General features: G+C 37.6%; 1 protein-coding gene across 5 annotated transcripts in view; it reads right to left on the reverse strand.

The window, feature by feature from the left end:
• The window catches only part of LOC137940756 (kinetochore-associated protein KNL-2 homolog), a 43614-nt gene extending 38172 nt beyond the window's left edge, over window positions 1–5442 (reverse strand). For 4 of the 5 annotated variants that reach the window (XM_068785897.1, XM_068785892.1, XM_068785895.1 and 1 more), the window contains exons 1-3: window positions 5156–5441; window positions 4990–5075; window positions 4569–4713 (exon numbers count right to left, since the gene is read on the reverse strand). In XM_068785897.1, coding sequence (XP_068641998.1) covers window positions 4569–4713; window positions 4990–5075; window positions 5156–5275 — 351 coding nt within the window. In that variant the 5' untranslated portion in view covers window positions 5276–5441. Of the gene's footprint in view, window positions 1–4568; window positions 4714–4989; window positions 5076–5155 lie in introns of all 5 variants that reach the window. The other variant, XM_068785902.1, reaches the window with a different exon arrangement.
• Between the last annotated feature and the right edge of the window lie 8557 nt (window positions 5443–13999).

Here is a 13999-nt window from a genome sequence, read left to right on the forward strand (position 1 = left end):
CACTTAGATACAACACCCTACCCCTTTCCTCTCTCACAAGTTTCCTCCACATCTAACACAACCACCACTTATCACCTAGGAAAACCACCCTCCTAACCCTTGGACCCTCCCATCTCCCTTCACCTACCAAGCCACTCCTGCCTACTATATACTAGCCAATTCCACAATTCATCACTAAACTCTCACACTGTATTTCACCTTAGCCCCAACGTTTTCACACCATCATCATCGTCTACCTTTCAGTTGTACCCCAACATATCATCTCCTTCATAAGTCTCTAAACCACAACTGCACTCATCCCTCTTTCCCACCATGCACCCTCCTATACTACCTTATCACATAGGAGAGTCATCTTCCCCACATGATAGCACCTTCCAGAACTTGCCTTGTCAGACGTCATTTTCCCCGTTTCAAACAAGATGAAGTCCCAAAGATTCTCTTGAAAGAAGATAAAAATTGAGCTAGAAATCCCTTTGCATAATCTCTTTGGTACAGTGCAGCCACAAACCATGACAAGAAGTTCTAAACTTGAAACAACAACTGAAAGCATGTCGAAACCTCCACCAACTGAGAGGCAGGATGTGGTTGTGACTTTTTTACAAGAGGAAGCTAATTCAACATCTATAGAGGCTCCTTCAAGCTTGCTCTTGCCGGTCCCTTGGGCTGAGGGTGCCCAAGTTGAATGCTTCATCATCAATGTAACGGCAAACCTTTCCCAACCAACAAGCAATCATGCTCAACTTGTTTCTTCAAAAAATGGGGCCCCACTCGAGTTCTTGTGCAAGAATCACTTCATTTCAATTCTTTGTGGCCTCTAACTCATGTGCCACTTGATCCTCCATTGAGAGGAGTCATCAATCAAAGCCCAAGACTATGAGACAATGGATAACACAAGTAACAATAGTCATAGCCGAACCTCTAAGACAATGTTCTTGGGTGTTGCAATGATAGCACATGAACACTGAGGGTATGCTTGTAATTATTTTATAAGTAGAGGGGTAGTTTAGAAATTTAGCACCAGCTTGGGGACCTGTCCCTTCTCCATTTGGAGAGTGTTCCTTGCTGAATTAGGAGCTCCCTAGACAGTAGTTTCATAGTTTATCTGCCTTTAGTAGTTTCATGGTTTATTTGGACTGATAGTACCCTTTTTATTTATGTTTCCGAGTTTCACTAAAATTGTATTCTTTCTTCTATAAAAGGAGAAGTGCATGGCTAGGGGAAGGGAGATTGAAACCCTATGCCTTTTCTTTTATTACTGCTGCTTTTTCAATTTCCTTACTAGAGAAAGGGAGCTCGATCAGTCTAGTTGCGGCCGAAGTAAAACCCTGGAGATGAACCCTTTCGAAGAAAGGGCGAACAAGCTGGCCATCAGAGTATAATTCTACAAAAAAAGTTCGCTAGTGAGTCTGAAATAAGGGATTGATCTGAGGTACTCTCACCATTGACGTTGAGTGTGTTGATGCAGTTGGCTCTTCTCCAAGCAGAGGTGACTACATGGAAGAGTTTAGTGTTGGCATCCCCCTCAACGAGCCAATTAAATCTTGCACGCTGCTTCCAATGCACGAGTTTACTATGAGCGAAGGACTGCATTTGCCCTTGGAGGGCGTATCTCTGAGTAACTTCTGACGAAGAGAGGTTTATAGATTCCTCTTTAGAGTCAAGAGTGGAAATCTGAGAAAGGACGGAGGCTCTCTCGGCTGAGGAAGAGGCCTTTCTCGCAGAGGCCCATGATCGCTGCAACGGCTTCAGCATCTTGAACTTGGCTGGGAAATTCCACCCGATCGGGCCCGCCACCACCATCCTCTCCCGGAAGGACTGGGTAGAGGAGTCAAAAGAGGGGTCCGCCATCCGAGCATTGTTGAATCTGAAGGGGAGGGGGGAGCAACTGCCGAAGTGGGTATCTACCATAATCGGCCTATGGTCGGAAACAACCCTATTGAGAACTTTGCTTGTGGCATTGCTGTATAACTAAAGCTAATCGTTGTTGGCTAAGAAGTGGTCAAGCTTGGTGTTGATTTTCAGGACTCTATGAATTTAGCTCATGGAGAAAAAGGGAGAGAAACCCATTGGGAGAAAACTAGATGAAGAAGAAGTTGTGGACTTGATGATCCTAACCCTCCCCTTGAAGCTCTATTTATAGATTTATGAAACTATTGTATTACAATAATACCCCTAAACTTAGGGTTTAGGGTTTAGGGTTTTAACCCAGAAACTTTAACTTAATTACATCAATGCCATCTCTATGAGATGACTCTTTATTTACCATCCTGCCATCATTGTATGTGGACCTATGGGCCTTCTCCTTGATCTATGGGCCTTGAGCCCATCTTCTTTATCTCTTGGATCCATGGGTCTTCCTTGGTCTTATGGGCTTAGGCCCATCTTCTAATACACTTGAATATGTGAGCCTTCCTTGGTCGTGTGGGCTTGGGCCCCGTCTTCCAACACTTGGAGAGGACGGGGGGCTGTCTGCCGTTTGACCAAGTGAAGGTCTTCCCAGATAGGGTAACCTCATCAAGATCCCAGCTGCCAATAAAGTATGCAAATAGCTTCATGGAGGTAGTGATTCTCCAGGAGGGCGGGGATTTCTCGTGGCAAAAGCGTGTAACATTGAAGTCTCCCACAAGCATCAGATGAATGGGCCACCTCTGACAAGTCCTCACAAGGTCATCCCAGAAGAGATGTCTCTCATGGTGTCTAGTAGGACCCTACACACCCACAAGGCACCAAATGTTCCCTGATCATTTGTCTCTCAATTTAATTCTAAGGGAGTAAGTGTCACAAAAGCGATCAAGCACCTCAATGGTATTAGTGTCCCACACAATCAGAATGCCGCCAGCCGTTCCAATCGCTTCTACAAAAATCCATCCAAGCTCCTTACGAGGCCACAGCTCACGGATTCAATAACAAGAAGATTGAAAACAACCCAAGAAAGCAAGCTTGCTTTCTCTACCTAGATCAACAGCCAAACACTTTGCATATCCATACATCACAAACCACAATACATGGAGTTGTTCTCCTAACGTCAGCTCATATATTGATCCCAATTGTTATCTTGAATGACATATATTGATCTCTATTGTTATGACTGAAGTTTGGCATTAAGTCAAGAACACCTTTTTTAAGTAGAATATCAGAAAGGAGGTGTATATGGAATAACCTCTTGGATTTGTTGCTTTAGGGGAGAATGATAAGTTCTATTGATTGAAAAAGGTTATTGATTACCTTAAAAAAATCCTAGGGCTCAGTATGACAAATTCAATAAGGTTGTCATGCTCCTTGGATTTAGTAAGTCAGAGCATTTGGTTTGCACTAGAGAGATATATTGATAGGGTCAGTTTAACCGTTTGTGTAGATAACATTGTTATTTTATGCATTGATTGACAAAGAATTTGGGACATGAAGATATATTTGAAAGAACATTTCCAAACCAAGGACTTATGACACCTGAAATTCTTTATAGGAATTGAAGTTACAAGCAACAAGGAAGCATTGTGTCGTCACAGAGGAAATACATTATTAATCTGTTGTTTGAGACAGACTTACTAGGAGCAAAACCAACAAAAACCTTAATATAAATAAATGCAAATTTACATTATGAATAAGTTGATATACACTACAGCGATTCGGCCTAATATTTCTTATGTAGTCGTCATCACAAGTCAATTTATGGAAAACCCAAGATGAATTCACCTTGATGCAGTGCAAAGAATGTTGAGACATCTAAAAAGGACTCTTAGGAAAGGCCTATGATATAAACCTCATGACAATCTTAATATGGTCAGATACATATTATGCAAGTTTGAAAGTCGAAATGAGATCGACCAGTGGTTACTGCACTTTGTGTGCGATAATCTTGTCACATGGTAAGGATTACTACTTGGTGAAATCTAGTGTTGAGCCTAGGTATAAAGCCATGGTAAATATACCCTGCGAACCTCTACAGATTAAGTCGATATGAGATAATTTGGTGTCACAACCAATAAGCCAATGGTGATAATTTATGATAAGCAGACTAGTATCTTCATTATGAGTAACCTAGTATTCCATGAAAAGACTACACATATTGAATAGATTGTTATTTTATTTGAGATGCAATTGTGACTAGAAAAAACATAACTCCAAATATATACTTTGAAAATCAACTTAGTAAATTTTTTTTGAAGGCCATGAACAAGAAGGAAAATTCAATGTATATTGTAACAAACCGATACCATTTGATGCCTACGTTTATGTTGCTGGGGGTATTGTTGACATATTGTATTTTGCAACTTAAAACTTTTTCAAGTCGGGGTATTTAAGCTCTCATGTGATATTCTATTAATAGAATGGATTTGAGAGAGAGGGGGCAAGCAGTCAACCCTATTCTCTATTTCTATTCCTCATGCAAACTTCCGGATGCTGTATTTCTTTATTCTCTGCTCAATTTCTTCTCCAAATCTCAATTTTACAGGATTCAATATTAAAAAAAAAGAATTGAAAAGTAGAAAACAGTTCAGCAATGAGATATTATATCAAAAAGAAATAAGTTAACAGAAAAAGTTATTTGAAAAAGATAAAGATTTAACCTCTTTGGAGAATCCATTTTGATATGTATGTAATCTGTTTATGAGACCCTCAATCTTAACCATGATACCATCAGCAGTCTCCAAATTCCACGAATCATGCCTCTTTACAATTGCTGAGGAACAGAAAACTCTGCTAGCTTTTTGCCTGAAATACGTCAAGGGTAGAGAACCAGAACATGAAGATGAGAAATTTTTGAGAAAGCAGAAAGAGTAAGGAATAAAAAAGAAGGAAGAAAGTGTCCATCAATGACTCGCCAAATAAGCACTAATTTGCAAAGAGACACTTAAATGGTGGAGGAAACACTCTGATCCTCTACAGTTCCCAAAATACGGCAAAGTCTCGCGCACAAGAAAAATCAATTACAAAAAGAAAAAATTGAAACATCACGATATAAAATAGTATCGCCACGAATTAACTCACCCTGTCCAGGCCATTCCTCCTACACCTAATTTTTCAGACCCATCACCGGTTTCGGCTTTAATCAGCCACCAATCATACAAAACAACCTGTAAGAACGACTTGCAAATCAACACAAAAAGAACTTTCCAAAACTAAAACTCTGAGAAGGGAGCATTGCAAAACGCACTTTTTTTGGAAGAGAAAGACAAGTAGAGCATGATAGAGGGGTTTTGCCCAAGGGGGTTGCCCAGGAATCTTGTTCTTTATTTTGAGAAACTTCTCCCATTTTTGAGTGGTTTTTCCCCATTCAGAAGCTGACAACCTGAATATTGCACGACTTTTCCAACCTAAGGTTTCAACAGCTGAAATTTTGAGTGCAGAGCGATCCAGACATCCAGTCTACTAGAGTAACAAGACAATGGAGTAGAGCGGGAAGAGAGACCTTAGCGAACTTCAAATAGTCCTATTATAGCATCGAGAATTTTCCATATGCAGCTATGTTCCTCTAAACTGTGCCAATATGGGTGGCGCTTTCAGGTGGGGTTTTCTAAAACCATCCCCACTCATGAACGTTATTAGTCAACAAACATAAAATTTTAATATCATCTTCATCCCAGTGTTCCCCAAATGAAAAAAACATGTAAAATAAGAGAATTAGTAACTTATAATAGTATAGTTAATTAAAATATAATACTTAAACATTAAATTAGGTAAAAAAAGTATTACTACACAAATAATTAATTTAATGTATAACTAAAATATATTAATATACTAATTAATTGAATTATATATTATATTATTTAATGATTACTATTTATTATATATTAATACAGTAATTACGTGAGCCAATTAACTGTATACATGATTAATTATAAAAAATAAAATAACATTAAAAATAACATAAACAAATATAATACATTTAGTTATTAATTTATTGATAATATATGGTATAATTTAACATAAAAAAGTCATGCTTAAGCAGGAAAAATCTATCAATGCTAACTTTAACACACTATCTATTTTTACATATTATTAATTAATAATATTTTTCCATTAAATTTAAAACCATTGATTTTATTAATTATAAAAATGAGTTAATTAAACCAAGTGCTTGAGTTAACAATATTTTAATTACCACTATTAAATCACTAAAACAATTGATAAATTAAAAAATAAATATGATTAATAAATAAAAAATTATTTTAATAATAACATAAGATGGATTTTTATATGGTATTAATTAATAATATATTTCCAAATAATTAAAAATAATTAATTAATCAAATGCATACTTTAACTATATTTTATTTACCATACTTAAATATCAAGTTTAATATAGTAATAAAATTTAACAAAAATATTACATAAATACATATACAACTTTATTAATAACCTAAAAGAAAGATTATTCAAATAACGAGTTCGTGTCTTTAATATTAAAATCATCAAGTTACAAGTTTAGTACATATGAATGACACATGTTCAAAAGCAATAAGATACAACCATCATTTATCATTCCAGGTGGAAGTCGCTATGGTATCTTAAAATTGTGCGGCTCTTGTGGATTCTAATGCACGATGCCTCCGAAAGCTTGTTACTTGGTTACCCTCATCCTCAAAACCATCGTCATCGTCGTTGTTTGTATCATCCATTGCACCTAATTGGACCGCATCACCTCCTCCATCGAGCTCGCCACCCGAATCATCATCTTCCAATTCAAATAGATCATCGTAATCTTCTTCACGTATATAATTGTGCAATATACAACAAGCAAGTACAATTTTTGTTTGGATCTTAAAAAAATGGAGAAGCGTCTTTCAACATTTGAAATCGAGCTTTTAAAGCACCAAAAGTTCGCTCAATAGTATTCCGCAAAGATGAGTGTCTTCAGTTGAATAATTATTTTTCATTTCTAGGAATATTATCTCCAAATTCTTGCAGATGATACCGAGTTCCTTGATATGGAGCCAAAAATCCCGGAAGATTTGCATAACTAGCATCGACTAGATAATATTTACCTATAAGATAAACTATAGTCCACATAAAATAATTGAAGATAAAATAGATAAAAAATGATTGCATAAAAATATATTATTTACGTTCAAGTACAAAGATTCTATCTCGACGAGTCAATGCATCCTTTAGTACACGGGAATCACTTGCTGATCCCTCCCATCTAGCAAGTACATAAGTGAATTGCATATCAAATGAACATGCTGTCATCACCTTTTGTAAGAGATAGCCCTTTCTATTCCACAACCTTTGTCGCTCTTCAAGTGGAATGTTTACCTTGATATGAGTTCCATCAATAGTCCCAATACAATCCTAATTATACATTTTCAATTAATATTGACTAACTTTGTATATTAATCTAAAATTGTTTAGTTAGAGGAAGGGATGTTACCTTGAAGTACGGATAAAACATTGAACTGCTTAAAATCATCGAATGTGTGCGTTCTGAAGGCCGTATGACGTAATCAGAGTGAAGTTTGAGGATTACATCCAACACCTTGTTGAAATACCTACTTATGGTCCAGTTCGATCTATCAAACATTTATGTTGTGACATTATAAGATTGTTGTTGACCAACAGTTAGAGAAAATATGCAAGTAGTTCTTCCACTGAAATGGTCTTTGTGGCTAATAAAAACCCTCTGCTAGTAAGTATCTCTGCCAATTTGCGTCTATTTGATTCATCCTGTAAACTTTTTGAAATTTAATTGGTGATTTGTCTAGTGCATTTTGCAAATACAATGGACCATTAATCTCACAAGAACGTGGTACACATTTGTTGCAATGGTAGAGATAGTATCTTCCTATTGAGAAAAATAAACTTGTGAATGCAATAATAGTTGCAATCTTTTCTTCGTTTGTCATAATATCCATGAAAATCTACAAATTCAATCACCTAAAGTCATAAACACAAATAAACATCAATCTTCAATCATAACCTATTTGCAATCACACCTATACACAACCATATTCATCCACATTCCCACATCTTACCTTCAATCACATCCCTACGCAACCATATCCATTTAATTATCCACATCCATACTCAACCACCATATTCATCCATGCAATGTATTAACACAACAATCATATAAAATAAAAATATTAACCATACTAATAAGTCTTGCAATGTCATAATTCAAACATCATACCTAATACATAACAATATTCCCAACGAAGATAGTGAACTTAAAATGCATTACAAATAGTTTGTTGCACAATATTTAAGCCACTCGCCCCACTCTTCCATTGTCATCTCCGTAAACATGACCTTCTAACTTGGCGTATCCAACCATACAGGAGCACGAAACTTCAAGTCTACCGACAGATCCGGAATTTCCCTAAGAGATTTGACCCAATCTCTTTCGATATCGCCCTTTTTAGGCTTATCGACATCCTTCAATGCCTCCGGGATTTTCTTCATTGCATCAATGAATCTACCAGTGTCATCACTGGACATTTTTCGTCTCTTTCTACGACGACTTGAAGATGACCGATTACTTCTTCGAGATTGATCAACTATCGATTCATTCCACCTAAAGAATGGCGATGGAGTATCCCTAACTATATCAACGTCCTTGGGCTCGTCCATAAGGACATGTTCTGACTCACGGAGGAGTTCATCGCCTTGATCTACAACAGTTACACTTCATGTCCCCATGGCTATTGTGTTTCCCCCCACCACAGCCAATTTGTCGTACAAGGGGCAGCCTTCACATCTATACTTCTCAGCATCTCTATGCTCCTAGAAGAATAAAACATTCATTAGACGTCTTGAAATAGAGTTATAGTATCGTGGAAAATATAAATAATATTTTATAGTACATCATGATTTAATGACCTTTATGTAGTCAAGCCATACAAAATTACATATAGTAACTCGTTGTGTTGGTGTATCCCAATCGAACCCACTAGTGTTGATACAGCTCGTTACCATTTGGTATGTTTTCTTCCATGATCTTGTTCAATTCTTGAGCCGCTCAACAGTTGTTTTATTGATTGCGTCTTCATTGGACTTATTAACACAGTCCATATATACCTCACACTTCCAAACCCCATTAGGCAACTTGTTCCCTATATTCACCTGCTCGACCAAGAGATCGAGTATTTTGTTGTCATCTTCGAAGGTCCAAATGTCATATGGTAAGCAGTTTGTTGTCTTCTTACAGCCATTTATAATTTAAATCCGAGATGGTCCTCATGGAAAAAACTTTAACAAAAAACCTTTACCCGTCATAGAAATACAAACCACAAAAAATAGAATACCATGTGGTGGATATGTATAACACCCGAATCTCCTCACCACATGGCAAAAATATTTCATAGCACTTCAAAAATTCTCAACAACATTCTAAAATATTTCAAAATTAATCAAACAATTTTCACTACTGCAGATGCACTAAACAATGCAAAAACACACACATCAAGTCCAAATTCACTGAACACTCAAGTAGATCTTCATATGACTTCCCAGTCACTACGAACTGTACCTCGTCAATGATGGGGGTCGGGTTTCGTTGGCTAATTGACGCCCATGTAGGCGACTCAGCCTTGTTTAACTGGACTAAACAAACCATAATAAACTCTAATAAAACCTAAACCCTAAACACTAATTCCAAAACTTAAAACCCTAAACCCTAGATACCCTAAACCTTAAAAACCTTAAACCCTAAACCCTAATTCCAAAGCTTAAACAAAAAACCCTAAACCTTAAAAACCTAAAAAGCCCCTAACCCTAAACCCTGAACCCCACCACCCAATAAACCTAAACCCTAAAAAGTTTTGAAAAACAAAACCCTAATTCCAAAACCTAAACCCTAAAAATACCATAAATCCTTCACCCTAAACACTTAACCCTTAAATACCGAGCACCAAACCCTAAAAATAAACCCTAACCCTAATCGTGAATTTAGACCCATAACTGTAACCCTAAATCCGATAATTATGCACAAATAACCCCAAATTAAGAACTAAAACTAAAATTAAATTAAATAAAACACTAATTTAATAAAAAAATTAGGGTTTAGTCATACCTTCTGAAATTTGGGGAAAACCAAAGCCGAATGGGGAAATCGATGCCGAATCGAAGTAGAAATTAAGCAATTGATGCCCAAATGTCAAAATCGAAGAAAATCGAATCAACATGGGGGAAATTGAACGAAATCATAAGGTATCTTGGGGGAAAAGAGAATAGCGAGAGGGAGAAGGGAGTGGGAGTCCGAAAGGGAGGAGAGAGGGAAAAGAGAGAGAGAGAAGAGAGGGAGGTCAAGAGGGATAAGAGAGTGGGAGAAGCGAGCAGGAGGTTTAGAGGGAGAGCGAGTCCGAGAAAGAGAGAAGGACACCAAGAGGACGTTCACAGTGAGACGGATAAGGGATAGGGAGGCCGCAAAGAGACAGAGGTCGAAGACTGGAGAGAGACGGTGGAGAGAAGAGAGGGAGCAAAGAGCTCGGGGGCCACAGGGAGATGAGCGGGGTGGGGGGTGAAGATGCGGAAGAAAGGGCAAAAACAATCGAAAATGAGAAGAGACCGAGAGAGGGGAACAAAATGTCGAGGGTTCGAATCGCAGCGTTTACTTCATCTAGATGATTGGCAACAATTGGCGGAAACCAGATTCCATAATTTAAAATGTGGAGATGATGTTCGGATTCATTTTAGTCATCTAGAGGATGTTAGAAAATCGTAATCTTAAATCATAATCCCAATTTTTCTTCACGCTAGAATATTAGGATTTGGGATACATACTTGGATCCATTCCGAAATTTTATCTTTCTTATGCTGAATTACTGTGACGAACAGATGAATGGTTTTATGATCTTCCTCAACTAAATCACCTTTATTCCACTACGGGACCGTCGTGACTCTTCCGGATGGGGAGAAGAGAAATCGTGTTGGATTTAGTGTATTGGGGACCACAACCCTGATGTTCTATTTATATTGTTTAATTAGGGTTCTCATAATTTCCTAATTAAGACAATATAGGTATCTACTCAATTGGCTCATATTCATTCTTTAGTAGTCTATGGGCTTACCAAAATTAGACCACTTAATTTTAGCCTATATTAAATATAATTGAATTAAATATATTGCCCAACTTAGGAAATGTGAGTTTCCTAACAATCTCCCACTTGGGTTACATATAATTCCTGAAACAATTATATCATAAATTCTTTAGGCACACATTTGTATACTATGGAACCACCACGACTATCATCACAATACAATCGTGACTAAACCACGATGATCACCATATTAATACACTCAATGACATAGCTCAAATATGGATGAGTGGCATAGAAATTACATGCAATGTGATCTTGGACATGCCTATTTCCAACTGGTCTTTCTATAGTTTTTAGTAAGAACTTTCCAAAGTCCTTAATGCAATGCGAACATTGCTCATAAAAAGAAACACAAGCCAGTTCAGAAAAAGAATAATATACAATCAATTTTATTACGAAAAAAATTGAATAACTCAATGTCTAAAGCAAACATATACTACAAAAATGACTCCCACTAAACCAAGGTATCCTCATAAATAACGCCCATATGAGCAGTGTACTCATGAAAGACCTTAGGCGTTAAGCCCTTGGTTAATGGGTCTGCTAGCATAGAGTCTATCCCTATATTTTCTATTGAAATCTACTTATCCTAAACTCTCTCTTTAACAACTAGAAACTTGATGTCGATAAACTTCGACTTCGCCAAGCTCCTGTTGTTGTTGAAATAAAGTACCATCGAGTTATTGTCGCAATAAATCTTTCATGGCATGTCAATGCCATCTACTACTCGCAGCCCAGTGACAAAGTTTCGCAACCATATTCCATGGTTGGACACCTCAGAACAAGCAATGAACTCCAAAACCATGGTTGAAGAAGCTATGAGAGTCTGCTTAGCAGACTTCCATGAGACAGCTCCTTCCCCCAACATAAAGATGTAGCCTGATGTGGAGCATTTGCTATCTTGGCATCCAGCAAAGTCCCAGTCAGAGAACCCAATGATTTCTAAATTGTCTGATCTCCAATAAGTGAGCATGTAGTCTTTTGTTCTCCTCAAATAACACATCATGCGTTTGGCTGCCTTCCAATGTTGCATACCCGGATTGCTCAAACCAAAACTCCTACTATAAATGCTAAATCGGGACGAGTACAAACTTTAGCGTACATTAAACTCCCTACTACTGATGCATAGGGAATTTGCTGCATCTCTTTTCTTTCAAGTTCATTATTAGGGCACTGTTTGAGTCTAACCTTGTCTCCTTTAGCAACAGGTGTGTCTCCTGGTTTACTATCTTTCATGCTGAATCTGCTCAAAACCTTATCGATATAGCATTTTTGTGACAACCTAAGGATACCTTGAGAACGATCTCTAAGTATCTGTATACTTAATACAAAAGAGGCATCACCAAGATCTTTCATCTCGAATTTCTTCGTCAAAATTTTTTTGGTTTCGTGCAGTAAGCTTATATTGCTACTAGCGAGCAGAATATCATCGACATATAATATCAGGAAGATGTATTTACTCTCATTGAACTTATGATATACATAGTCATCAACATCATTCGCTTCAAAACCGTTTGAGGTTATGACTTGATGGAACTTGTGATACCATTGACGGGAAGCCTGTTTGAGACTATAGATGAATTTCTTTAATTTACAGATCATAGACTTTGGATCACCAGATACAAAGTTTTTTGGTTGTACCATATAAATCGTTTCATCAATGTCTCCATTGAGAAAAGCAGTTTTGACATCCATCTGATGTAGCTCTAGATCTAAATGAGCCACTAGTGCCATTATTGTTCTAAAAGAGTCTTTCAAAAATACCGGAGAGAAAATATCTTTATAGTCTATGCCTTCCTTTTGAATAAAGCCTTTAGTGACTAGACGAGTCTTATATCTCTCGACATTGCCCTTTGAGTCTCTCTTGGTTTTAAATATCCATTTACAACCAATAAGCTTCGCACCTTTAGGCAACTCGATGATATCCCAAATGTCATTATCTTTTATAGACTTCATCTCATCCTTCATGGCATCAATCCACTGTTGAGAGTTAAAACTGTGCATGGCTTGACAGAAGTTGATCGGGCCATCTTCTGTCAATCCGACGCCATCCTCATGTTCTTGGAAAAAATGATATAATCATCTAAAATCGCATTTCTCCTCTCCCTAGTGGATCTCCTTAATGACACTTCTTGAGGTTGTTGAGTTTGTTCTAAAGGCGGTGTTTGAGGAAGAATCTCATTCTTGTCTTGATCTGGAACAATGTCAGGAATAGGAGCCTGAACATTGTCCTCTAGTGCATGAATTGTGTCTTGAACAGCAATAGGTATGGAGACCTGATTTCTATCAATAACAAATTCTTCTTCAAACACAACATTCCTTATGTTTTCTTCCCCTCCAAACTCAATATCCTCAAGGAATCTCGCATTTCCCGTTTCAAAGAAGGATCTTGATGTGGGATCGTAAAACTTAGAGCCCCGAGAGCGTTCAACGTAACCAACAAAATAACAACTAACCGTCCTTGAGTCCACTTTTCTTTCATGTGGCCTATAAGGCCGTGCCTCAGCTGGACAACCCCAAATGTACAAGTGCCTAATGCTAGGACTTGCCTGTCCAAAGCTCATAGGGGGTTTTGGCAACTGCTTTGCTTGGTACCCTGTTAAGGATGTACATTGTAGTCTTTAAAGCTTCTCCCCAAAGTGACTCTGGAAAAAAGAAATGACTCATCATACTCCTTACCATATCCTTAAGAGTTCGGTTTCATCGCTCAGTAACACTGTTCATGTTGGGTATGCCCGGCATGGTGTATTGCGGAACAATTCCACCGTCTTTGAGGAAAATCGTGAAGGGTCCTCGACGTTGTTCTCCTGATCCATCATACCTTCCGTAGTCTTCACCACCACGGTCAGATTTGAGAACCTTTATTTTCTTTCCAAGTCGAAATTCAACTTCAGCTTTGAAAGACTTGAAGACATCCAGGGATTGTGACTTCTCATGTGTTAAATATAGGTAACCGAATC

The sequence above is a fragment of the Aristolochia californica genome, unplaced genomic scaffold (assembly GCF_029961685.1).
Source record: "Aristolochia californica isolate CCGP_79_NKW_82.1479 unplaced genomic scaffold, dmAriCali1.0.hap1 SCAF_10, whole genome shotgun sequence".
Lineage (NCBI taxonomy): Eukaryota > Viridiplantae > Streptophyta > Magnoliopsida > Piperales > Aristolochiaceae > Aristolochia > Aristolochia californica.